Source organism: Synchiropus splendidus, chromosome 3, assembly GCF_027744825.2.
Source record: "Synchiropus splendidus isolate RoL2022-P1 chromosome 3, RoL_Sspl_1.0, whole genome shotgun sequence".
NCBI classification, from domain to species: domain Eukaryota; kingdom Metazoa; phylum Chordata; class Actinopteri; order Syngnathiformes; family Callionymidae; genus Synchiropus; species Synchiropus splendidus.
Window position 1 is genome coordinate 11,530,664 of NC_071336.1, and position 24,971 is coordinate 11,555,634.

Consider the following 24,971-nt stretch of genomic DNA (forward strand, 5'->3'; position numbering starts at 1 on the left):
GTTGCTCTAGTAAAATATTTAACTCGACAGAAGCAGAAGAGAAGGTCATTCAGCTGTAGTAACTGCAGTAGAAATCGCGTCGGCTGAATAATTTACAGTCTTTGCAGTGACAGTGTCAGTGTTGAATAAGTGGTTTGGGAAACTTGGTGATGAAATAGTGGGATCTGCAGTCACTCACTACCTGAACTGTTGAAAAGTTCAGGTAGTGGAGGAGATGGGAACGAATCATTAGAGCTATTGCAAGATATAAACAACATTAACCTCCTGAGATGCTGCGTCCTCACACAAGGACACACATTTCAATACCTTTTTTTTACATTGACATTATGAGCCACATTAAGAGACCATCTTGTCAAGGTTTTTTTCCAACCTAAATTACAATATATTGAAATAATTGTGTATCTGTAAAAAGAGGTAAAATAATAATATAAACACACCAACAAAGATAAATTAAAAAAAGTAAATAATCCCATCCAAGCATTCAGAAAGAAACAACTTTTTGTTGCCTCGCAAGGCATCAAAATGTGACACATTTTCACAAATAGTGATACAGATATTTAGGTTATTTTACCTCCTTGTACTTCAAAATAGAATATTCAGCCCAGACAATAGACAGGTCACTAGTATTTGTGAGAATATGCAGTAGAAGTAAGAGATTGAAGTAGCTCCAACAGTTTGGCCAGCAGCAAAGGAACAGGACAAGTGTGGCTGTAGAAGCGGCACAGTATGTGGGCCGCAGTCAAATATTTGTCATAAGAAGAGAGTGGCAGAACAATTGTATCTGCAGTGGGAAGTTCTTAAAAAACTCAAGACTGATACCAAGAGCCTGCAAGAATTAGAGGATGTGGAAGTGGGAGATAAAACAAAAGAAAGACTACATCAGCATGATCTGTGATGTGTGTAGCAGATGTGCAAAGCTTGTGACTGTGGCTCACAGGAGAACAGCAGAAGCCCCACTGACTGGGACATAGTAAAAGCTGTTGGAACAAGAGGTAGATCTATTGTTGAGATTCCAACCACAGTCTGCACGAGACAAGATTAGCAGTCTAGACACTTGATTTCTGACACACATGCACGAGTCACCTAGATCTGCGTGTGTGTCTTGAGTGTGACCTGTACAGTCACAGGAAGGAAGCAGCGTGTTGGTCAGTCGGACAGTTGTTTTCTGTCCTGCAGTGCAGGAGGAAACCAAACAGCCAGCATGAAGCAGGAAGTCAGTGTGGAGATATTATCCTGCGCCCAGTGACATGCAAAATATTTAGCACACCGGGAAACTCAGGTCAAACACGAGGTCCGATTTGACGCCAACTAATGAAATCACTGATGGAGGAAAGAGGAGGCGAGGACTGACTGTCTAGAGTGAAACAAATGGGTCACTGCTCGGGAAGCCACCATTCTAAACTCACAATGACTAAATCGTGATTAAAATGGATTTTAAAAAAATGTGTAGACCATATTTTCAGAATTTCAGAAGTCAGCTAAAAAAGGTGACTAAAAAAGTCCACATACACATTATTAAACAAGAGAAATATTTAATAACAACATTGTGACCTGCTGGAAAATGTGAACACAGATGAACATTTGAATTCACTGATGACCTTTACTGAACCGACTGAAACGAATTAATAACACACACTGACTCAAATCGAACGAAAGCTGATAGGAAAAAAGCGCTGCAGGGACAGAAGGAGGGAAGTAGGTAAAATGTCAGCTGGGCATTTTCGAGGTTCCCTCACATTTCAAGACAATAGAACCATTGTGGTGGGGATCCATGAACATGTAAGTCTTATGACATCACAGCGTGATCGAGGCATCTGGACGTACGAAGGCGCTGCGAGGGGGAGAAATGGCGGGAGTGTTTAACAACCTCTGCATTGAGGAAGCACAAATTCATGCATGTCTTCATATAGATTACATGTGAGCACTCTTTGCATAGACCTGACACATCTTTTCATAAAATTGAGTCATTGTTCCCGATATTAATGGCTCCACTCACAGCCCCCAAAGAAGGAGCCATGTGTGGGGGGGAGCAGAGCAGAGAGGCTGCTCTGTCTGGTACTTGTGTCTCATCAGACTCCAGTTCTGTGCTCAGATGAAAGCTGGGGCTGCAGGCAGCCTGTGCGTTTGGTAATTTGGAGTTTAACTTCCTGTTTGTATAATCTAATGTCTCCCTTTAGGGGGTGTTTTATTAATCTTGCTCTCCTATTGTCCTGCTATTTCCTTTGTTTTTATCTTTTCAGGGGAAGTTTTGCAGCCTCAGCAATGTAACCGACACTGACACCTGCTGACATGGCTGCTTGTTAAAGAGTGCGGCTAGTGCCCTTCGCTTGAAGAATCAAACGTCTGCTGTTACTCTCTAAAGGCAGCGTTTGAGTCTCAACTGTATGATGCTTCTTATAAATTTTATTATGTGTTTTGGTGTGTGACTCCTCTGCTGTGTTTCATGGAAGGCCCATCCGAACATGGTACCACAGTAACACTACAACAAGTATGCACACAACACGTTCAACTCAGTGACTCATCTTTGTGGCTTTCCACAGGACAAAGTGCTGCGTGGGGGCTTTCATTGCTGCGGCTCCTGGTCAAAAGCCTCAGTGATGGACGGGACACCTTGGCTGGAGGTGGGCCGAGGTGGGAGGGGTAGCAAGAGGATGGTGAATAAGGAGCTACAGTCGCTTGAATTTTGTTGTTCAGCCCTGTGTGACGTGTCTGGTTGTGCTACTGAAAAGAAAAGAGTGAGGAAATCGAATGGCTGCACAATTTACAGTTATCAGAGAATGTGTAGGTATATATTTTACAGAATGAATAAAAAGTAATAATCATGTGTTGTTTATTTAAATATGTATATTTTGTCTAAATGTAGTAATGTACTTCAATAGAAAGCTGAAAATCACACTTAAATGCCATTTAAAAAGGAAGTCGCAACGTCAATGATTGTCTCAAAGTTTGAAATCAGCGATTCCCTTGTATGGTAGCGAGGACCGTTCGGCAGGAGACGACTCAAGGCTTTAATGACTTCAGACAGGATGACGACAATAAAGAAAATGACTAGTGGTTTTGTCACATTTTGCAAAGAGCGATCGGCGAAAGAGGAAGTGGGCGAAGCTCGGGAGGATGTGAGGAAACAGATAGAGAAACACAGAAATGGCACAATGGCCATAGCAATGGGGCCTGGAGGGCAGGTTCCTCAGTGATAGATGAAAGTAATGTACTATACAGAAGCACAGAAGCAAGCACGGTGTGTTCAGGGGAACATCACTGATGAGTCACTGCTACACGGCGACAACATCTTGATCACAGTCGACAAGAGAACAGAAGATGACAGGAAGTGCAATCTAAGATATTCAACAGTGGCCACTGATTGGATTAGATTAGAGAAGAAGTGTCATTTACAACACTTGATAAAACACTTATGACTCAACATGAGAGAAAGAGCTCAACTGGAGTTCATTTTGATTCTGTGGATATCTTCCACGGTCTCTCTAATCACTACTCTGTAATGTTGTCGTACGGGAGATGAGACTTTTTTAGGGTCTCGTGCTCGGACTGGGTGGACTCGGGATTTCCAGTCAAGACCGGTCTATTCAGGACCGACAGAGAAAACATAATAATAATCATAATTGGTAAAAGACACATTCTGGCTTCTCACTTTTGCTGCGTTGTTTCTTTGATGTTTTTCAAACTGATCCACAAATGGGCCACAGTGGCTACATGTTTTTGCAGCAACCAGTATACCTAAGCCCCAGTAAGGTGACTGAAGGATGTTAATTGTCAGACTGGTGCTGCTTGTTTCAGCTGACACCTGACTGGTTACCCAATGGAACAATAACCTGCACCCGCTGCAGCTCAGTTGTGGATCAAGTTTCCTTATACCTACTGTCTAGACCTAGTCTCTGTCTCAACCTCCAAATATCTTAGTCTCGACTCGGTCTGGATCTCCAAATATCTTGGCCTTGTCTCGGCCTCGATACTCTATAGTCTTGATTATGTCTTGGTCTCATTTGGTTTGGTCTTGACTACAACGCTATTTCTCTGAATTTCAGTACTTCTTGTTCTGCCTATCAATTCATGAATATGGAAAGGCTAAATGTTGCTCTATTAAAGGTAAAAAAATAATAACTTTAGACAGATGACAACTCAAGTTTGACCTCTACATAATAGTGTCAACAGTCTACCTGACGCTGCTGTCTGAGGCCTGCAGCTCTGGCGCCCTCGTGTGGCTGTGACCTGCGAACGGGTGACTGGAGTCTGAAAGTACGGAAAAAATAGAAAGAATGCATGCAGCGTTTTTTGTTTTCTTCGGCAAAACATGACGCCTTGGCACAAACGAAACAACAAATTCCATGCAGAGATCCCCCAAATAAATACATTTAGCGCTCCTGTTGAGTGCCAGATAGAGGACTTGCCACTTGCTTCACAAACACTGGTAAAAGACTCGACTTGACTTTGACTTGCTACTCATGACTTGGGTCTTGACTAGAGCTTGCAGTCAATGACTCAACAAGTCAATGCTTTCCTTCAGAATATGTGAATTATAAAAAATACTCAGCACTTTTTTCAAACAGGGCTTCCGTTGCAAGCTTGGCGAGATTGCATGTTTGACCTCAGCCACGGTGCACTTACAGAGTGAGAAAGCTGAACCTGGCACCAATGTTCCCTTGATATTTCTATTTGGATTCAAGAGTGGAGTACGGACAACAAAGACACAAAGGAAAGTAACTCGTGCAAAATCTCGCCGGAGGTTGGCTAACATCCCACGTCCTTAGGTCTAAAGTGACAGTAAGTAGTGCTTACTGTAGTTTAATCATTTCACACAGTCACATGCAACAGTCACATAAAAGCATAAAGCAAACTAGTGGCCAAGTGATCGATGGGTGCTGGCTCAAGTTTTAAGAATTTTAGTCTCAATCTGCTTCATATTGATTCTTCATTTGGTGTTGATCCCCATAACCTCAACCTCTTAAATACTTTTGGACCTCAGGAGTTGTGGTGTGTGATGACTTACCTGTATGGGTATCGTGGTTGAGGTGTCAGCCGCAGGCTTCTCAAATGTTGGTAGAGATTATTGCTCAGAGTTAGAGGGTTAAACAACGCCTCCTGGTCCAACCGAGACAGACTTTCCTGAAGAGCCAAACATGACCCACCCAAGTCAGGAAAAACAAGGATCCTTTTTAGAGCCTTACTGTGATAATGTTACCATACTGCTTTTCTGTTACTCATCTTAAAAGTAAAGCAGTAAGAATACAATTTACAGGCACTTTTCATATCTTTGCATTTAGTGTTCAAAAATGAATGAGACTCCATGTGACCGAATGTTAAGTGCGGCTTCACTCGAATACAGTACATCATCTGGACTACTCATACTTCCATACAACATCGGGTAATCGTATGCTTTCCTTTACCACCCACCATTATGGTCTGTGTAGCTTCAGCAGTCGGGTCTTGGGTCGGAACCACTAGTGGGCAGGGCAGAAGCAATTCTCTGGAGGCCACTGGCTTCAGCAGAAGGGTGAGAGTTGGTGAGGCTTGCAGGACGTAGTGAGAATACAGACCTGTGTGTCAGTCACACCGACAGTAAGACAGAGGCAGAAATAGAACTTCCACCTTTGAATGAAAATGTGGCTTGAGCTGAACATTTGAACAAAGACATCTAAACAGAATTAATGTTGAACTCTATCCAACACAGTGATCATTCCTGGTCAATACGGGCACAAACTGAATTAAAACACCCCTTGGGTGAAGTAGAGTGGATGCTATCCTTTTATTTTAATGGACGTGTGTTTCAATGCTATTCTAGCTCTTGTGTTGGTGAACTTCTTCACAACAGACCTACAGATGTCGACATCTGTGATGGTTCCACTTGCAGCAGCAGGAACAAGTCTTGACTCTGAGGAGTGAAACAGTCGAGCATGATGAGCCTGTTCTTACAGACTAAACAAGTGAATAGTTCTAGACCAGAGGTGGACAAAGTGCGGCCCAGGGGCCACATGAGGTCACAGCAAAGTAGAGAAACTGATAGATATTGTAAGATTTCAGAGGGAACAGTACTATACATTTAACATTATTTTTTTTAAAGTACTGTTACCATGATCTCCACCACTTTTCCTATTTAATATTTATATTAACAATCTTTAAATAAAATATATGTTACAAAAAACAAATACATAATCAATGAACATATTTTACACATGATGCTGTCATGGCACAATGAGCCTTAATCCAATTTTCTCCTTATTTTATATCATTAAATTCACAAAATGAAGGAGAAAGACTTTTCTTCTGCTTGTTCTTTTCTTCTTCAGCCGATCTGTACAGTTGGGAATCAGTCGCATGAACGTACCAATAGAGTCTGGCAAAGAGCATGAAACAAGTTGTGGTTGGTCTCCAACTCATCCCAGTCCAGCTGCCAGCAGCTGGTGGGCCGGACCACTAGTGGCAGACCGTACATCACACTCTCACAGAGAGTGCTTGCACGCAGAGACCTGGAGCACAAACAGATATGTTTGGTAGAATGGTCTTCATTGAAATAAAAAAAATCCTTCTTGATGATGGCTTGTGGCAACACTTTTTGATGTTGTATTCGATTGCCTACTTCACATAATTCTAACAGTAGCCGTGCAACTAGATGGCTAACACATCCATTTTGTTGACAGCAAGACAGCAAATGTATTCCCACGATGACAGCACGGGCACGTTCAACACAGCGTCGGAACCTTTGACTGTTAGTTCTCATCATATAAAAGAGCGACTTTGAAGTGGCTGATTCATCAGTGACACTTCCTGCTGTCCCTCTGGCTTTAGCTTTTTTCCGCTGCTTACCATCTTCAGAGGAAATGCGACAGATAAGATAATCTTACTATTGGATTTGCTTGAAATTGCGCTTCAACAGAAAACACTTTTACATTAGTTTTCATTCTTACTTTATCACGGTCATCTTCTGCGGTGTTTGACTCTGATGAGCTGGCAATTTAGAGTCGGACATAAAGTCACGCAGACTCTCTGTCTTCACACCAAGGTTTAGGGTCACGGGGATGAGGGCAGGGCTGATCAGGCGCTCCTGCCTATCACACTTAATACACACTAGAGGCAGAATACAACTCAAATTCACAGACTCCAAAAGCCTATCAAACACAGAACTTTGCAGCAATGATATGTCCAAACACAGCTAAAGTGTCATGGCAGTGTGTCTAATGTATTTCACAATTAAATAACAATGAGCCAAGGATGAGCACTGTTTACAGGGCCAAACCTGGAGCAGGACTGTTGAATGTGTTTGGAAGAAGAAGGTGAAGGTGCTCCACGTTGCCCCCCTGCTCATGAAGCCATCCCTTCAGTGCTGTTTCCACAGCAACTATGGTGCTGTTCACTTGCTGCAGGTCCACCTCTGTCGCCAACATCAGGCTGCCTGAAGAAACATCCACAATAATAGAATAAATATAGCTTCGTTGTAATTCATTTTTCTTCTGATTGCTCCAAAATATTTAATCTGTGATACAGTTTGTTGGATGTATTCTTGGATTTTATGAATAAATAACACATACATGTCAAATGTAGCACATAACCAGATACTACTACTGCTAATACTACTACTACTAATAATAATACACACACGTTAAAACCAATCATTCTTTGAATAAGCAATATATTATTAGATTTTAAAGGATTTCAAGAGGGAATGTATTTTGTTGATCAAAACCGAAGGTCCCATGAATATTCTTCACAGGGCAGAAATAAAACTTTTCGGCCACAAGAGGGAGACAACATCCAATAGAAGTACGGTATACAACAGTTCCACAACACGTCCGACCGTGATCTAAGTGTTGCAACAATCATCACGATCAGGTTGCTCACACTAGTCAGCACAAAATCTTGTACATATACTCCTCTTTAACAGTGAATACATCGTTATGTTTGCTGCAACAGTGAGTTTCATGACAGATTTCCTAATGCTTCCAATGCTCTCTTACAGTTGGAGCTGTTACAGAAGGTCGATTTCTGCTAGAAGAAACCCTTGCGGTGGAGAACATGCATCAGAGATGGATGAGATGAGATCTGAACTCTCTCCGGCAAAAACATCTTTTGGAAATATGAAAGATTACTTCTTTGATGTGAAAATGTCATTTTCTCTTTCATGTGGCGGAAGAAGCGTTTTCTGGGTCAAAATTCCAAGTAGAGGAGCTTTGATATTACATGAGGATGGGGAGTTCCATTCCATTGGGGTGAAGATGGATGGAGGTTTGTGAAGTGCGCAACACGTCTGCTCATAACATGGGGCACTGATGTATCTCTGCTTTAGTGTCAAGCTTTAGGGTTGTCTGATGACTCATCACTTTATGACTAGTGTCGTCTGACAGTGACAATGTTGAATTTTTAAAGCCAAATTTAGGTGATTACCAAGACAGAAAGAAAAAAAAGATACTGTTTTTGGTTGCAAATTAACTTTTTCAGAGTACCTTATGTTAAATAGCCAATGGAAGAAAAAAGCAAGGACATGGTGGGATGTGCCAGCATGATGATGATGATGGTGAAGCAAACGACTTTCATTGCTGGTCCAGAGATGGAAATGTAGAGGTAGAGCTCGAGCCTGATTGGAGATGGAGGAAACTGGGTTGAAGTAAATCGATTCCCATTCCTGCTAATAATTTGTGCCTGGGGAATAGGCAGGCAGAGATGGAGCGAGCAGCAGTGAGATGGCAAGAGATGGGAAAGAAGCAGGGAGGAAGAGAGGCAAGAAATTGCACAAAGAGGTTGGTCAGAGAGAGATAAGAGGAAGAGTCATGGTCAGGGCGTGGTCATGATGGATGGACGGCCTCTAAGTGTGTATCTGCATGGTAAAAAGGGAGTAAGAGATAAAACCGGCTGAATTACAGCAGGCTGAGGGCGCCTGAGTGTTTGTGCGTGATCATGCTCTTTATAAATCAGACTGCGCAGCAGTTGCTCTGACTAACAATGAGCAGTCTGAAGACTGCCATGGTAATAGACATGAAACCATCCCGAAACAGCTACGAGACCAGACGAATTAAAGCATTTTGATCGTCAGTTCAAAGCACAAATCCTTTTGGACCTGTGTGATGTTGTGACAATGATGGTTTGCACATTTGTCAGGCTGAGGTCCAGCTCTGTGCAACTACTGTTTAGTCAAATATAAGGTCAGGCTTGTTTTGGGGCATTCTAAGAAAATTGGTCTAATAAACTAAAACAGTGCAACAAATAACATATTTCCAACAAAGATATCTCACCCAGTAGAGATTATGCATTTCTGGAGTATCATAAAATCATTAGCAACCAAATGATCAGCAAGGATGTTAAAATAACAGACAATAAAAAGTACAACAGTTTTGCAGATAATTCCTGTCTAGTTTTAACCAGCTGATGAGTCAGAGCTCAGTAGGTGGCGCTCTCATATATCTTTATAGATAATGCAAGGTATCATGGACATTCAAAGCTTTTAAAGCTGAGACTGCCATCTAGTGGGTTTCAGACAAAGAAGACGCTGTTTCATGAAGTCTCATCAGGCCATAACTGGTTCCAGCAGTGATGGTCATTGAAAAGAATATTCTAATTTATTTTGGTCCTGATTCCTCACACCACCACATGACATTCTCACATTCTCCGTCTCAATATGTGTGCGTAAACATGTGTGTGAGTCCTTCGCACTCCCGATGTCTCTCAGTTGCCGTAGGAGGATCAGAGTTATCTCATCGCAGACAAGGTGACCCGTCTGTGTGATCTACAGTCACACTGCAGCTTTCATTAACACACATGCTGAGGTCAGGACCCAGAATCTCATTAAGTCTCGGTGCACGTGTGTAAAGACTGCAGAGTCATGACTTCCATGGTTGCTGCTCTACTGTAAAAATGTGAAGTTACTTACAACTCACTCATTATTTAAAATGCATTTCCAGAACATGTTTTGGTTTTGGTTCTGGCATCCATCCCAGGAGCCATATATTGAAGCATCAAATGACTTAATCTCCCTGGCAAGGGAGTTGAAAAGCCATCTGACAGTCTTCCCTGGGAAAAGCTGAGACTAAGGTCTAGCAAGGATGAGTAAATCTGTGTAAACCAAAATGTAGAGTAATGTTTGGGTGGAGGATTGTTTCTCACCACCTCATTCTAACAACTGCAGTTTTGTTCACCGATTAAAGAATATTCCAAACAATTTGGTCCAATGAAATCCGTAAAAGAAACACCTTCACCATCTTAGCAGTTTTGACTTCACATCAAGAAGTTTTTTTAGGGTTCTTTTAACCAGTAGGACAGAATTTCAAATTCATCACCTGAATGTCTCTATGATCATTGACGTGTGAGTAGGGGAACGTAATAACCCAAATGTGAATCATCTCTCAGACACATGGGCATGAATGCAGAGTGGATGAGTGTCCTCTGACACCACAACAGCGCCCTTGTTATTGATGAAAAGCTCATTGATGCAGTTTAGGACAAATCAGACATTGATCGTCTGGACTGAAACAAACACTCCACTTACCAGTGACTTGTGGCAGAAATGCCTCAAGGACGCATCTGATAATGGCAGCCATATTAAGTTGATTGACACTTGAAAGAGACAACACAACATCAACAATGACGTCCTCTGTACGCCAAGACTGTAAGAATAGCGTCCAAAGAGTTATCTAATCCATCCTCGCCCTTAAACTACCACCTCAATCCTTTCCTACGGGAATCATTTCACAAACCTCGACAACAGCTCACCATCCGAGTTCGCCTTTGGCCGCAAACCACATTTGTATTAACACTCAGTCCTGAGCACAGTGAAACACTCCGAAACCCTGAAACATTATGATGAACCAAACCTGCTTGGCGCAGTAACTTGAAGCCACAGTAATTGTTGTTGTGGCAAAAATAGAGCTTAGCTTAAAAACAATGTTAATGGATATGTGTGCATGCAGGAGGAGAACAAGGACCAAAGAGTGTTGGAATGTCAAAGTATCTCCTGGCCTAGGAAAAAAGCTGCAAACTCACAATCAAGTTGCTTCACCCATGACTCAGCACTCTTTTGCTGTGTTAAATGAATCATTGATGAGTTCTTGTGCCAAGAACAAACTGGGGTTCCTTATAATGTAAAATGGTGTAATTCTATTTCCTGCATGAGCTTCACTTTTTGAAGAAGAAAAAGAAGAAAGGACAGTTCATGACAAGAGAAAATACATTTGCCTGGAATATTCCATTCACAGAGAGGAGGTGTTCATGACACAATAAACAACTTTCAAACTTTGAAGTTTAAAGCACACGTTTTTCAAACAGAAGTATCTCTCCTCTTTTAAAACCAAATAAGCTGCTCAGCTATAGTGAGATGATTGAGAACACAGGCTGATGCGGCGATAAAGAAGGAATAATATTTCATAATAATAACAGCGTGGCTCCAGTGGAGACAGCATAATTCAAAGATAAAAGAAAGCTGCTGACTTGTTGAAGAGGCAATAAAAAGTTCAGAATGATGTGACAATGATATCTTGTGTGACGTCATTTTAGTGCACTTGAATGCTGTCTGTATATACCGTACCACTTACTGCCAGAGTGACACACAAATGACAAATGTCATGCCACAATGACACAAAATCTCAGGATGTAGGTACAGATGCATGGGTAATCTTTTCAGCTGGTCCTTGCTCTGCTTCGTTGACTCCACAAGGGTGGGTCCCTAACATGAAAGATTTGAGATCTTGAAATCAAATTGAGGAAAACCAAATGAAAGAAAGAAAGACGCAGGGACAAAGTGTCACACATGATAAATGGCTAAAGGCAACATAGAAGTGATGGTACCAACCAATGTGTCTCACAGAAACAATGAGAGGAAATCCTGAGCCACCACCACTTTTTAACACAGGACCACTAGACCCTTCCTATGCGACTATCCTTTTCAGCCCCACAAGAGCACACAGCAACTGCACACCAATATTAAATATGCTCCAAAAAACTGTTGAGATTCTTGTTTGTCCACGTTAGCCCTCAGGCATGTTGATCATTCTGAATGTTCAACGAATTGTCTCCAGCATTTCTCACAGGACATCCAGATGTTGTTTAGACTTGCTGATGATAACGGGAGGTGTGTGTGTGTGATTATATGACACAAGAGTGACCAGCCGTCTCTCTACAAGCCGTTAATAGCTTCTACATCCTGGAGTGATGAGTGAGCCTGGCCTCCATCAGTGTTGCCACCTGCTGCTCCACCCACGTCACTGAGGTGAGAACAGACCGACCTTGAGATGGAGTGTAGACAGTGCTGAATATGATTTCTCTAATAACATCATGTGTCAAATTTAAAGTGATATGAGAATAATGATGACGTCTGCCCTCTGCACCACATTCTTTTTGACTTTATGAACTTCATCTCAGAGCCTGAGCAGCTCATTTCCTCTGTGCATGTGTGTGAGAGAGAGAGAGAGAGCACGCATTTCTGGGTGGGGTTTCCTCAACCGCACATTAACTGAACTCGCTGACTGGGTTGGAAACCAAGCTATTTAGAAAGACAGCAACCTGGTCGAATAACCACGGTGATGCTGATGAAGCTGGGAGGTGAAGGGGGTAGTCAGATGGAATGCTGCTTTTGCTCTGGAGCAATTCAACATAAATTAAGGAATGTGCCCATTAACTATTTACAAGCTCACTTAACCGACTATGACAGAGTTCTCTAAATCCATGACCCTTGAATTTCCCCAACTAATGTCTTTAAGTAGTTAACTGAAAGTACCTTCAAATGCATTTTTGTGATGTGGACCCATGGTTAAGGTTCAGAGCTCCGACCAATTGAAACATCTTTGTATATATTTATCAAAATACCTGCTCTTATCAGCCACAGACAAATATATTAAGTTCACTTATTTCTGAACGCCAAATGTTACTCAGAGGTCCCACATTATCAGTGCAATGGAGAACTACATCTCAGTCATGTGAAAGAAAGAGATGAACCCACACTCGCCTGACACCTCCCTCATCAGGGTTGGCTGCAGGCCAGAGGATTACACCATCCTCCAGAGACTTTCACTGTCATTACTTTTTAGACATTGAATGGATTTACGGGATGACGCCTGTCTCGAGCATTACTTTGTGCGTTGAGGAAATGGCTTAAGTGTTCTGGAGGAGTCACTAAGCAAAGAAAATGACCTAAAATTATGAAAAAACGCGACAATTTTTTTCCTATTTGTTTTTGCATGTTTTAACGGTCCTGAAATTCTGTATTTGCTTCTGTTGAATTAACCGCAGTCCAGTATGTGGGTGGCACCGGAGAAAAATTAGCCAAATCTTCTCTTTGTGTATTCCATTTGTTTGATATATTTTCCAACATATTATGTTTCTTCTAACCATCCACAACAACCATATGGATATGAGCGTGTGCTGAGGTGACAAGTAAATACTTTAGGGGTGCAACCTGCAGACAAATCTCTGGTGCTCATCCCTACAAATAATAATGATGTTTCTTTATTGATTCCGCATGAGAGAACATTTTGAGCAGCATATCAGTAGAAACCATACACATCAAGCCTGTATCATTAGGGACTCAATAAAAGAATGAGTTTGATATTATGGAAGAGGGTACCGACTTCAATTAAATTAGTTCGCTTTCCTTTTCTATAAAAGCTTGGGCTGATTCGACTTGTGTGTCTAGATGGTTTTGGACACTGTACACAAATGTCTGTAAGATGAGGTGTGATAATCATAGAACACTGTTTTTATCCTAGGTACCAACTGGCTCAGCGAAAATGAATGAATGAGCCACCTATGCCAGCATTATGCATCCTCTCCTTCTACAGTTCACATCCTTTTGTGATAGCTCTGCTGCATAAAGGGTAAATGGTCTGCATCTTCTAAGGGTTGGGTATCAGCATCTTCCTTTCCAACCTCGATAACTGGAAAGCACAAGACTCAGTTGTGACATCATTCCCAGCTCAGACTTCCAACTTCGTTGGTAACTAGAATGCAGCATATGTATATCTATATATATGATATCACTGAATCAATATTTTTGACTACCTTAGTACAGATGATGAAACTCCTCACCATGTTAAAGGATGGGAGAGAGTGAAAAAGGTTGCATGCTGAGGATATTTAGGTTCCAGAATGTAACCCAGAATAGTAGGATTGCAGTATACAGATGAGTATAAGACTAAATGAAACTTCAACAAAAAAGATCGTCATGTCTGCAATGCAGTAATTTCATACAGGGCTGATAAACCGTGAAGTGACGGAACAGAAGTGGTAGGATATGTTGCATGAAATTAAAAAGAAAGGTAATGGAATAAGGAGCGTGTACGACAAAAATAAGGTGGAGAAATATTACACCCTTCCTCCAAAAAGTGACAGGAGCAGAAAATAAGGTGGAGAAGTCTTACGTAATTAAAAGGAGTGCGAGGAGTTATACTTGGTCTCATCTCTGCGGAGCAGTGATGGAACAGGACAGATCTAACGAAGCTGAGCATAATTAAAAAGAAAGTGAAAATGATATAGCAAGATTAGATTAGAGGGGACCACACAGACAATGCACCCACCCACACACCTGGCTGCTCATTTTTAAAGCTTCTTATATCCTGTTCAACTGGAGCTGCCATTGAGAACGTGGAAGACGAAACACTAGGCTTGTGTTGTAAACAGTGACAGAAGGAAGTGAGGACAGGAACAGAAATCCATCAACAACAAGAGGGATTAGGAGAATATATTATAGGATATAATCCTTCACTAGTGGGATGCAAAAATGCTGATGAATGTCTTCGGGAATCTCAGCAGTTTTGTCTATTTTACTGCTCCCCAGATAGAGACACAACGGCAATTGTGAAGTGGCAATCCAAAATCAACATCTCCCACCACATCCAGTAGGACACAGACCCCAGTTGCTGTGTAAGCTGTTTCCTGACTATGTGAACCAATGAATGCCACATATTTACAATTATTAGTCCCACTCACTATGCAAATGTGCAGTTTCCCAAACCAAAGCAACAATGACAGCACTGTAGTGGTAAATCTTGACGCAGCATTATCTACGCACAAGAGGAATTGTTACCTCCCATAGTTGATGCAGAATGAATATCAGCTTCAACCTAAGTGGAAAAAGAGGCAACTCAAAAGACTTCTGACATGGCTGGTAAATAAAGAACAATATCAAGGTGCCCTCAGTCGAGACTTAAATGCTGCTTAGCAGCTGTATCCTATAATGGATCTATTCACCTGCTTAGGTGCTTCAGTATCAAGTTTCATATGAATCTGAAAGGGGTTTACGTTGATGGACAGAAAATTGTTTATTTAAAAAAACCTAAGGATAAAACCACAAAAATGTTGTTGTGAACCTTATGCAGCATAAGTTTGCTCATCACTGAAGCACTTTCACTGTGCACAATCTTATGTTCACAGATTCGATGTCGACAGGGTGTGTGTAGGAAAAAGGTCAAATCAGAAATAAATAACTAAATATTACAGGAGAAATAAGGGAAAATGTTCTCATCTCAACATAATGAAGTCACACAAACAGAATGAACCCAATGAACAAACATCTTTACTTTTTTTCTTGTCCTTATAGTAGTGTCCCTGAACTTGTCAGCTGCGCACCAAAAGCCACTTTAATGAAATAGTCCGCCTTACACAATTTCAAATATTGACCCCAATTTCATCAAGCAAAATAATAAAATCTCCCAGTGCGGAGGAGTTGCTTCCGCAGCAAGGGACAGAAGAGAGACACACAAGCTGCTGCTTTTGGCCTTCATTGCTTTTTTTCCCTCTTTCTTTATTGGTCTAGTTTCTTAGACTGTAATATATATAGACGTCTTAGATATAATACATTTAAAACTTAATTATACAGGAATTATTTTAAATGTAATTAAAATACATTACATAGTACATTTCTAGCACAAAAGATCTCCAAAAAGAGAAAGCTTTTGTGCTGCTGAACTTACACAAGAATACACCGCACCAAAAGATGTGCAGGACACACACACACGACAAAATCAATGTATACCTTTCAACACAAGGAAGCAGCTGTTAGTCTGAAAGTGGAAATCCATTTTTGCCTGTTTTTAGACATTTGGTGCAAGTGTTTGTTCACTGACCTTCATTCTCAGTGTGAAGAGCTTCAGGCGAGTCTTGACTCCAATCAGTGTCTGCGACCAGCTGAACAACCGTAAGACGTTTAAGTGGCACCAGATCTGCATCTTTAAGACCTGCTACTAAAAGTTGCACAAGGTCTCGCCCGGCCTGACTGGTCAGCACTGTCACCTGGTAACATTGCGTGGGGAAAACAAGACAATAATAGTTGTCAGTTACTTCATTTTCCTTCATGCAAAGTCATATTATTTTTACCTCAACTTATTGTAATTCTTCAGGGTTTTACTTTGCATACTAACAGCAGGAGTAGGTCATTGCAAGAGTGTTTCCTTAGGTCAACATGATTACTTGACTGCCACTTCATTTAAAAAGCATTAAAATACGAATGACATTTTTTTTAAACTTTGAGGACTACTGAACAGTGCATTCTTAGATTGTCCCTTTGGAATGACATCTTTCATATCTGCTCTGCAAATGTACTGTTTTGCAACAGATCGTCCAGTTAGAAACCATTGAGAATGCTCCATTGTGAACGAGAAGGCATCTGACTTGAGCTGGTCCCACACTCCTCTCTGGCTCTGAGACTCCTGTTATCGCACAACAATACGGGAGCATCTCAACCATCCCGTTTCTATGTATTTATCATAAATCCCAAATCCTGTTGTGTCTGCCAATGGAAAGACCCCAAATTAGTTTTGCTTTGGAAGTGACATCACTAATGACAGGAAACTGATAACGTTTGAGCAGAAAATTACTATTTTAATTGGATTATTATGGGGATTCTGTCCATGGTTAGCCTCCCACATTCGAACACACACACACGCATACACACACACTGTTGAGTATCTCTGTCTGCTAATGGTGCTTTTCATATCTGCTGCTGTCAGAAACCTCAAGTCTTCCTGTAATCTTCAGCTTCCTACTAAAGTCGGCTGGATTTTAGAAATCCACATCATCCAGCCAGCTCCTTGTGAAGGACAAATTTAGAACGAACAAGGACTCAGTTCTCAGCCAACCTCCTGTTCGCCTCTTATTTATGAGTTTTCCGAGAAATGTGCAATAACAACTTAAGGGCTATCTTTATACTTTGTTCCATATATTCCCATGAGCATTGCAATAAATGGTCTCTATTGATGCTCAAAACTAGCTAACATCCAATAAATTATTTTGCATCTGCTTTTACATATTTGCTCAATAAATAAGGTCAGAAGGATAACAGGCAACAAGGAAAAACGTTGCACATCAATAGCCGAGCCGACCGTTTTCTTTGTAATTGTCTGACAACCTGAATGAACTCTTTCAACAAATAGAGAATCGTTAAGAATCTGATTTTGACAGGCAAAATGGCAGCACAAACGATTTCCAAAACCTGCTTGGAAAATCCGAGCACACAGATTTATTCAAATATAATTCATTGACGTTATCATCGTTTATATTTTCGGTATAATAGTGCAAAACAGTACATGGATAAAAGGTACTTCCTCCATATTTCAGCTTTGCCCAACAGCTGGTTGTCTCATGGTTGGACAGAGATGTAGAGAGGCCTACAAGTCACAGTGTCTTGCACCTACTGTGAAATTTGGCAGAGGAGGGGTGACAATCTGGGAGGCTTCAGCAAGGCTGGAATTGTGCATATTCATCTTTGCAAAGGATGCATGAGCCACATTGGAAGAAAACTTGCTTTCTTCTGCTTTGACAATGTTCCCCAGTTCTGAGGATTGTTTTTTCCAGCAGGACAATGCTCCATGCCTCACAGCCAGGTCTATCAGGTGTGGACGACCGACCACCAGATCAAGACTCTCTCATGCCCAGCCCAATCTCCGGACCTGAACCCCATTGAAAACCTCTGGAGTGTGATGAAGAGCAACACTGATGGTTGCACGCCATCAAACAAATTTGAGCCACTTGAATTGTTGCACCAGGAGTGGAATAAAGTCACCCAAGAAATGTAAAAGACTGGTGGAGAGCATGCCAAGACGCATGAAAGCTGAGATGAAAAATCTGGCTAATTGCACCAAATATTGATTTGTCAAGTTAAAACATGAGTATTGTGATGTTTTTAAATTAAATGAATGATCTTGTTTTCTTTGCATGATATGAGGTCTGAAAACATTGCATCCTTTTTTGTTATTTTGACCCGTTTGTCATTTTCTGCAAACTAATACTCAAAATGATAGTATTCTTATTTGGAAGACAAAATATTGCCTGTAGATTATATATTGAATAAAAAATGTTCATTTTACTTGAACACATACCTATAAAATGTAAAATCAGAAATACTGACCTTTTTGCAGTGATCTCTATTTTTTCCAGAGCAGTATGTTCTCTGATCTAAAGTGTGACTGTCCACTTATATCATTACAACTTGATGCATTAGGAGAGAGAATGTGTTGTCTTCGACAGCTTTATACAAGTAGTTGTCAGTATGACATCAGGATCCAATTTCATGATTGTGTTTTCTGCTGAAGCTAAGGTATGGCCATACCTTGCCACACTGATTTATGATGCCCTTGCAAGACAGCAATTTTTGTGAATTCCTGGCGTGAAATGATTCTCTTAGTGACTGAGCCGACAGGCTGATGCTCAACAGAGAGGGCGGACAATGGTATAAAGTTAACCAGTTCCCTGACGTACCAAGGTCCTGATCCATAAGTGGCCCAATAGACAAGTACCAGGTACCATCAAGTTTGTCCCCTAACTATCCTGTACTTACAGCCTAAGTCTCTTCCAATCTAACAAACTTCAGAATTCTTGTCTGAAGAGCCCTTTCTACTTCCATGCGCCAGCTTCTGAATAACCATCATCATTGAGGGCTCATATAGCAGGAAAGTCTCGCTCAATCCTTGACAGATATATTTTTAAACTGCTGCCTTCTCATCTCTGGAACTATTTGCAAACTTCAGACTGTGTGCCAGTCATTAATCAGAAGTTTGCCTCCACCCCAGTCCAAGAGAATTGATGCTCCAGTTTCATGTTGTTTTGTCACTCTGTCTGCAAGCTTGAAGTGATCTGTTATGGATATTTTCCCATGCCTCTGCAGAAAATCATTCTCAACAGATCACACATAAACACATGGTATGCAAAGGAGCAATGTGTGATGCTGAATACCCAAATTGGCAATCAAAACTACAATACACCCATCTCTGTGAGTGTACATGTGGGTGGGAAAACCCAGCTGAAAAACCCAGATACATTCATCACAGCGATGAACAGATCTCATCTCAAACACACTGTTTACAAAGACAAACTCAATATGAGGAAAGACTGAGTTTTGAACATACGGTATGAAGTCATTCAAATCATTACCATTTAAATAAAGGAAAGCACGGGAAGAATAAATATTGAGTTTTAGTAACTAGGCCCATGTTAACAAAAAAGGAATACAAAAATAGGGTAGAAACATTTTTCCCATTCAGAAGCTACTACAGGTCATCAGCCTTAGCACCATGAAATCAGATTGATCTCCATTAGTAGCTTCCATTAGGTTCTAATTTCGATGTGATCCAGTTACAGTGGCACTACTGTGTGGAGTTTAGAACCTAGACTGCACATGGCTTCATCCTTTGGGAGACCATTAGATGTGTGACGCACAATGTTAACAGCTCAACAGAAAATTGAGCATAAAGGACATTGGACATCCTGTTAGTTAAACATCCTTTTCTGTTCAAGTACAAAGTAAAAACAAACCTGAGAAAAACAAGGGACTGCTGATGAACGGAACTTAGATCCTGCTTTCAAACACACTCGTTCTAAGTGCATCGATAAGAGTTTCCTGCCAGTAAAGTGAAGAGGTTTTTAAGCTCTCAAAAATGCTAATGAGAGTCTCCCCTCAATATGTTTTTACATATTACACTGTGAGAGCTCATTTAGCATGTTCAAGTGGAGCCTCTTCTCCACATTAGCATCAGGAATAAAGAATGGATATCAAAGCAGCTCTGTTTCAGTGACAACTGAATACACAGGTCTTCATGAAGCATCTCAAGGGTCCTTCCAGACAAATATTTGGCACAGAGCTTTCACATATGTGTGTAATTACTGCAGTAGGCCTTATGGCAAAATTGGAAGAATCTTAACTTACATTTTTCATGCTGTCTATTATTTATATTTATTTATTTTTGGCTAAATATGTTTCAATACACACTACAATTTATTGACATGTGTATTACTGAAGTAACACTTTAGTTTTCCTCCCTGTTCAAGATGATGCCCAGTTTTGAATTTATTGCTATAGAAAGTTCATCAGACTGCATCTGGCGCAGCTCAGACCAGGCCAACTCCTTATTGAATTCAGCAGTGCTGGAAAGGGTCCGCTATGTCACATGATGAAGCAAGGTGTCATTCAAGTCAGTTCAGTGTTTTACGTTGTTATGATCTTAACTAACCTGTGGTGATGAAGTGGGGCTTTGACTGTGAGTGATCTTAACTTCAAAGTGCACCATTCTATGGAGTTTAAGTGCAGCGACAAGCACATGCGTCATGTGGGAAACCTTCATGACAGCAGCCGTGGGCAGAGGCGGGCTGAAACTTTCCTTCTCACCAATCTCAGCAAACTGTCAGCTTCTCATGAGTATGGGGGTAAGAACAGCTGACCTGCCTGGACCAGACAGTAGTGTGTATGTCTGTTTTGTGTTTCTTGTTAAAAATTTGTGTATGGCGTACAACAGCTGAGTCTAATTTTTGGTTCTTCTATTTCTTTGCCATTGAAGTAACTATGGCTAACTGCCTTGAATATCCTTCCTGATACAGAGTAGCCAGAGTTAAGCTTGGGTGATCTGCAGTACCTTATGAATGCAGAAACAGAATCGAATATGCTTAATGGTTAAATGATGTACCTGAATAATAAAGGCCATCTAATGTTATCTAAAGGTGTGACTTCCCTGTACCTCCACAGTCAGGCAGCTCTTGGTTTGGTTTCCAGCTCCAGTGTGCCGGGCATACTGCTTAAACTGCTGCAGGCTGTCCAGAACGGCCTGTGCCAGCATCTCAGCTCCCCGGGCAACCCCTCTGATGCAGCCTTCCACGGGAATAGACCTGAGATCCTCCACACATGAATTTAGCCTTGCAAAGTTCCCCCGAACTCTCTAGTCATCAAACAAGGGCATAAATTAAAAGGATAAGAACTAGGAAACGCATAAGGTGGAGTGAAAAATAAACAACTTCTCACCACAAAAGGAAGCAAGCATTCCTGCTGTCTGCTGACAGCATACAAGCTCAGCAGAGGAATCCGACATGGTCCTTCCAGACTGCAGGCCAAAGACAGGAAGTTATCCAGAGCGTTACAGACCACCATTTTGGTGTTGGACCACCACGGGGGGAGCGCCTCAACAATCAGAACCCTGGCCGGCTGCTGCATGAAGGATGAAGACCAATACACGTATTTGCTGGCGATGGATGAACTGATTGCTCTATTGCTGTTCTCTATTTCTGGGAAAAAAAAGATGCCCAGGAAAAGAAGCAGAGAGTCAGAGAGTAAAATACAGGAAAGATAAGCTTTTACTGATATAACAGAGCAAAAATTTTATGCATTCCACTGTGGTCGCAGAATAGAGTGTTATTCGTATGAGGTCACTTTTCATCAGTAACTTAAAATATACAAATGCTGACTTTGAAAATCTTTTTTTAATTCTTTCTAAAGAGCGTAAAACCATGAACTGAAAAGTTTTTCTTCTCAGGTTAATGCACTACCAGGCCTTTAGCTAGAGGGCCTTCTGAGCATTCCCTAAACTGCTAAACCTGAGATATTAGACTTATAATTGGAATTATATAGTGGCTGTATAATGCCCTACTTGGAGTGTCATCATACTGGTTTCCACGAAGTAGGTGTTTCTGCAGCAGGTTTATGGGCATATGAGGGCTCTAAGGTCTGCAGCATCTGTCAATTATAATTAAGTAATGGAGACCATTATCACTGGTGAAATGACAGCAAACATAACAATTCAATCAGTCACTTACATTACAACTGCCCATTTAGCCCTCCTGAGCCTCATTACCCTGGATCTGTTGCATCATTATACAATTAATGCGTCTGCATTCCATGGCTCAATTAATTAACAGTCAACAACTCTGAAGCCTCATATTTCATTCATAAACCTTCAAACATTGTTTAGCGGTAGTATGCAAAGGCAATCTCCAAACAGAAAGTCATTTCATACTTAATTGAATCAAATGTTTTAGTAGGCGTTCTTGCTTTAGTTGTTATCGTCAGCAGCAGCACTATAAATAGAAGAGCAAATGGGCTCACACAGGACGTTACATAATACAACAGAATCCGGGTTACCAAAATTTGTGGGGCGACTTCTGAGGAGCAGTTTCTACTAAAGTAGGTTATGTGCAATTACGACTCAGGGGAACTTAAACAAGCGAAAAATAGACTTTTTCCTTGGATGTCTTGAATTGGTGTTAATTATTCTCTTGCATCAGAGAAAAACACCAAACTGTGTTTAACTATTATCTTGCACATGTAGCTTTTCATTAGGGGTTCAGTTTGAGTGAGCCGGACCAAATTCCAACAAGAAAAATTGCGTGAATGATTGACTATATAGAGGATGACAATGTTTCTGGCAATGTCAATGATTCATTTTCCCTGTATAGCGCCACAGATAATGGTAAGAATAACGTCTAACTAAAGGCAAAAGAAAGTCCCAACCTAAAAAAAAAAACAATCTTGAGAAGAATAAGAAAAGGCCTGTAGACAAAACCAAGATGTCGAGTGCAACCAAAACCAACTCATGACAATGGACACTTGCCCATGTTTGGCATTTACACAGCCAGTAACACTGTCATGTCAGGTGCAGTCCACTGAACCATCCAGGTGATTTATCATCACTGTTACATTTATTGGAGCCCCAGCAGTAAATTTTAGTGATAGGAGTTTTCCTGTGGCAGCCACAGGTCAAGATCTAAAGATAGGAAGAGGTTGCTCTCAATTAACACACCACACAAAACGCGTCACTATCCCAACTGAGCCTTAGTCAAAATTAAAAAATTAAAGAGACAGCGAGAACAGGAAACATCAGCACCACCACATCTTCCCCATCTCGCAGGATTGTCTGGGATTCTGAGACATGTACACACACACACTCACACACGCGCGCGCACGCACACACACGCACACACGCACACACACACACACACACACACACACACACACACACACACACACACACACACACACACACACACACACACACAATGTGTGTTTCCGCCGCCTCTCACTTTAAACCTAAATACTCCAAACAAATGGCTAACCTTAACCAGGATTCTTAACCAAACTTAAAACTAATTATAACGACCCAGTTTTTTAAAAGAAGTTTTAATCTGCAAATTCAAGCTTAACCTTGTGAGACTGTCCTAACTAAGCCAAACGTCCTCAAAAGGACAAAGCTCTGGAGCTGGGTGCTCAATGGGTAGATTAAAATCCATCTGTAGATCAGAAAGCTCAGCATAAGACACAAACAGAGGTTAAATCAGATACTGAGTTATAACTTTACAAAAAAATGTGTTTGATGTATAAGTACACTGTGCCATAACAAAAGAAATAAAACATGCAGTAAATAGATATTTCAAACCGTTGAATGTAAATGTAGGTCTTAATGCTATTTATGTATGATGTATTTTGATTGCAATATGATCATTCATGAGTGTCGGAATTATACCTGAACCTCACCACTCGCAATGAGCAAAATGAAATCACATTTGAAATCCAAATAGCAACAGAATATACAAAGAAAACATATCAACAGACACCGTAATAATATACACAACACATGCACGCTTGACAAAAGTTCTAAGAAAGCCCTCTGCCTATTTCTCGCTATCCCTGATCCTTAAAATACTATTTAACTATGTTTTGATGTTCTCAAAGAGAGCCATTTAACCAGCAATATAAAGGGCAGATTGTGTGTTTTCCTTTTGATGCAGGGCCTTTCTGATCCATCTCTGACTCATTTCTGTGATCTGTGCTTCATGCTAGTACGGATGAGACGCTTCACGCAGACGGCTTTGATCGCACATGAATACAGTCAACAGAGATACTCCCAACATCTTTGTAACATATCAGATATGTAATATTTTTTTACACCACATGAAAGTCTTGCTGTTCCTCCTGCATCCTATGACAACCTATGTGATATATAATGAGGCAGGATTTTAATTTGAATAATCCGTTGAGGGAATGATGTAATTCTTTTCAAAATAATCTGGCACATTATCTTACTATATTCAAATCTGCACCTGCATCTTGCACCTGTAACATGACATCATTTTGCAGTGATGTAAGTCCTTAATATATTATATTATTTTGCTAATGGATTCAGTTTCATTTTTTTTAAAAAACAAATTAGTAAAAGTATTTCAAACTTGGTCAATAATGTACACAAACAAAAATGACGTCACTGCACTAGCATTACCTGCAACACGTTCGTTACTTTTCTTCATTCCACCGAGAATTCCACCATTACTACACGTTTCAAACGAATCCCCCCTCACCAGATAACAGCTAGCTCACCTTGCATCAGTAGCTTCCTCGACTGCTCCACAACTATTACGTCAGCACTTTCATGTTAGTTCTTGCTAGAGCATGCAACAGTGTGAAGTCCGAAAAGCTAAGAGGCTAACAGATGACATAGCTACTTGGAGCCAAAGATGATACACGTTTAATAGATGGTAACCTTCGTTGTTCCACATCTCTGGACAACATATAGCTGGATACATATCCGTCCATGTTTGTAGGTTATGTATGTTATGTATTCTGATTTTTTTTTAATCTATATATCAGATGTATATATTTATTTTGTATTTCATTTTTGTATTATTTTGCAGGATACACTTTTGATTTGTAAAATCACATTGCATTTTCTCAAGAAGCAGCGGGGACTATTATTTTGCTACAATGAAATATCAAAAGAAATGTATTGATTTAA

General features: G+C 40.8%; 1 protein-coding gene across 10 annotated transcripts in view; it reads right to left on the minus strand.

Annotated features, from left to right (window-relative positions):
* m1ap (meiosis 1 associated protein) overlaps positions 1 to 24,673 on the minus strand; it is a 29,026-nt gene extending 4,353 nt beyond the window's left edge. The window contains exons 1-13 of one of the 10 annotated variants that reach the window (XM_053858980.1): positions 24,557 to 24,673; positions 21,357 to 21,474; positions 21,215 to 21,293; positions 20,934 to 21,131; positions 16,056 to 16,221; positions 7,250 to 7,405; positions 6,921 to 7,080; positions 6,341 to 6,482; positions 5,830 to 5,887; positions 5,410 to 5,552; positions 5,006 to 5,121; positions 4,176 to 4,248; positions 444 to 2,718 (exon numbers count right to left, since the gene is read on the minus strand). In XM_053858980.1, the coding sequence (XP_053714955.1) occupies positions 2,506 to 2,718; positions 4,176 to 4,248; positions 5,006 to 5,121; positions 5,410 to 5,552; positions 5,830 to 5,887; positions 6,341 to 6,482; positions 6,921 to 7,080; positions 7,250 to 7,405; positions 16,056 to 16,221; positions 20,934 to 21,131; positions 21,215 to 21,293; positions 21,357 to 21,474; positions 24,557 to 24,563 (1,629 nt within the window). In that variant the 5' untranslated portion in view covers positions 24,564 to 24,673 and the 3' untranslated portion in view covers positions 444 to 2,505. Of the gene's footprint in view, positions 1 to 443; positions 2,722 to 4,175; positions 4,249 to 5,005; positions 5,122 to 5,409; positions 5,553 to 5,829; positions 5,888 to 6,340; positions 6,483 to 6,920; positions 7,081 to 7,249; positions 7,406 to 16,055; positions 16,222 to 20,933; positions 21,132 to 21,214; positions 21,475 to 24,458; positions 24,527 to 24,556 lie in introns of those variants that run through there. The other 9 variants (XM_053858981.1, XM_053858979.1, XM_053858977.1 and 6 more) reach the window with 9 other exon arrangements.
* Positions 24,674 to 24,971: the final 298 nt, after the last annotated feature.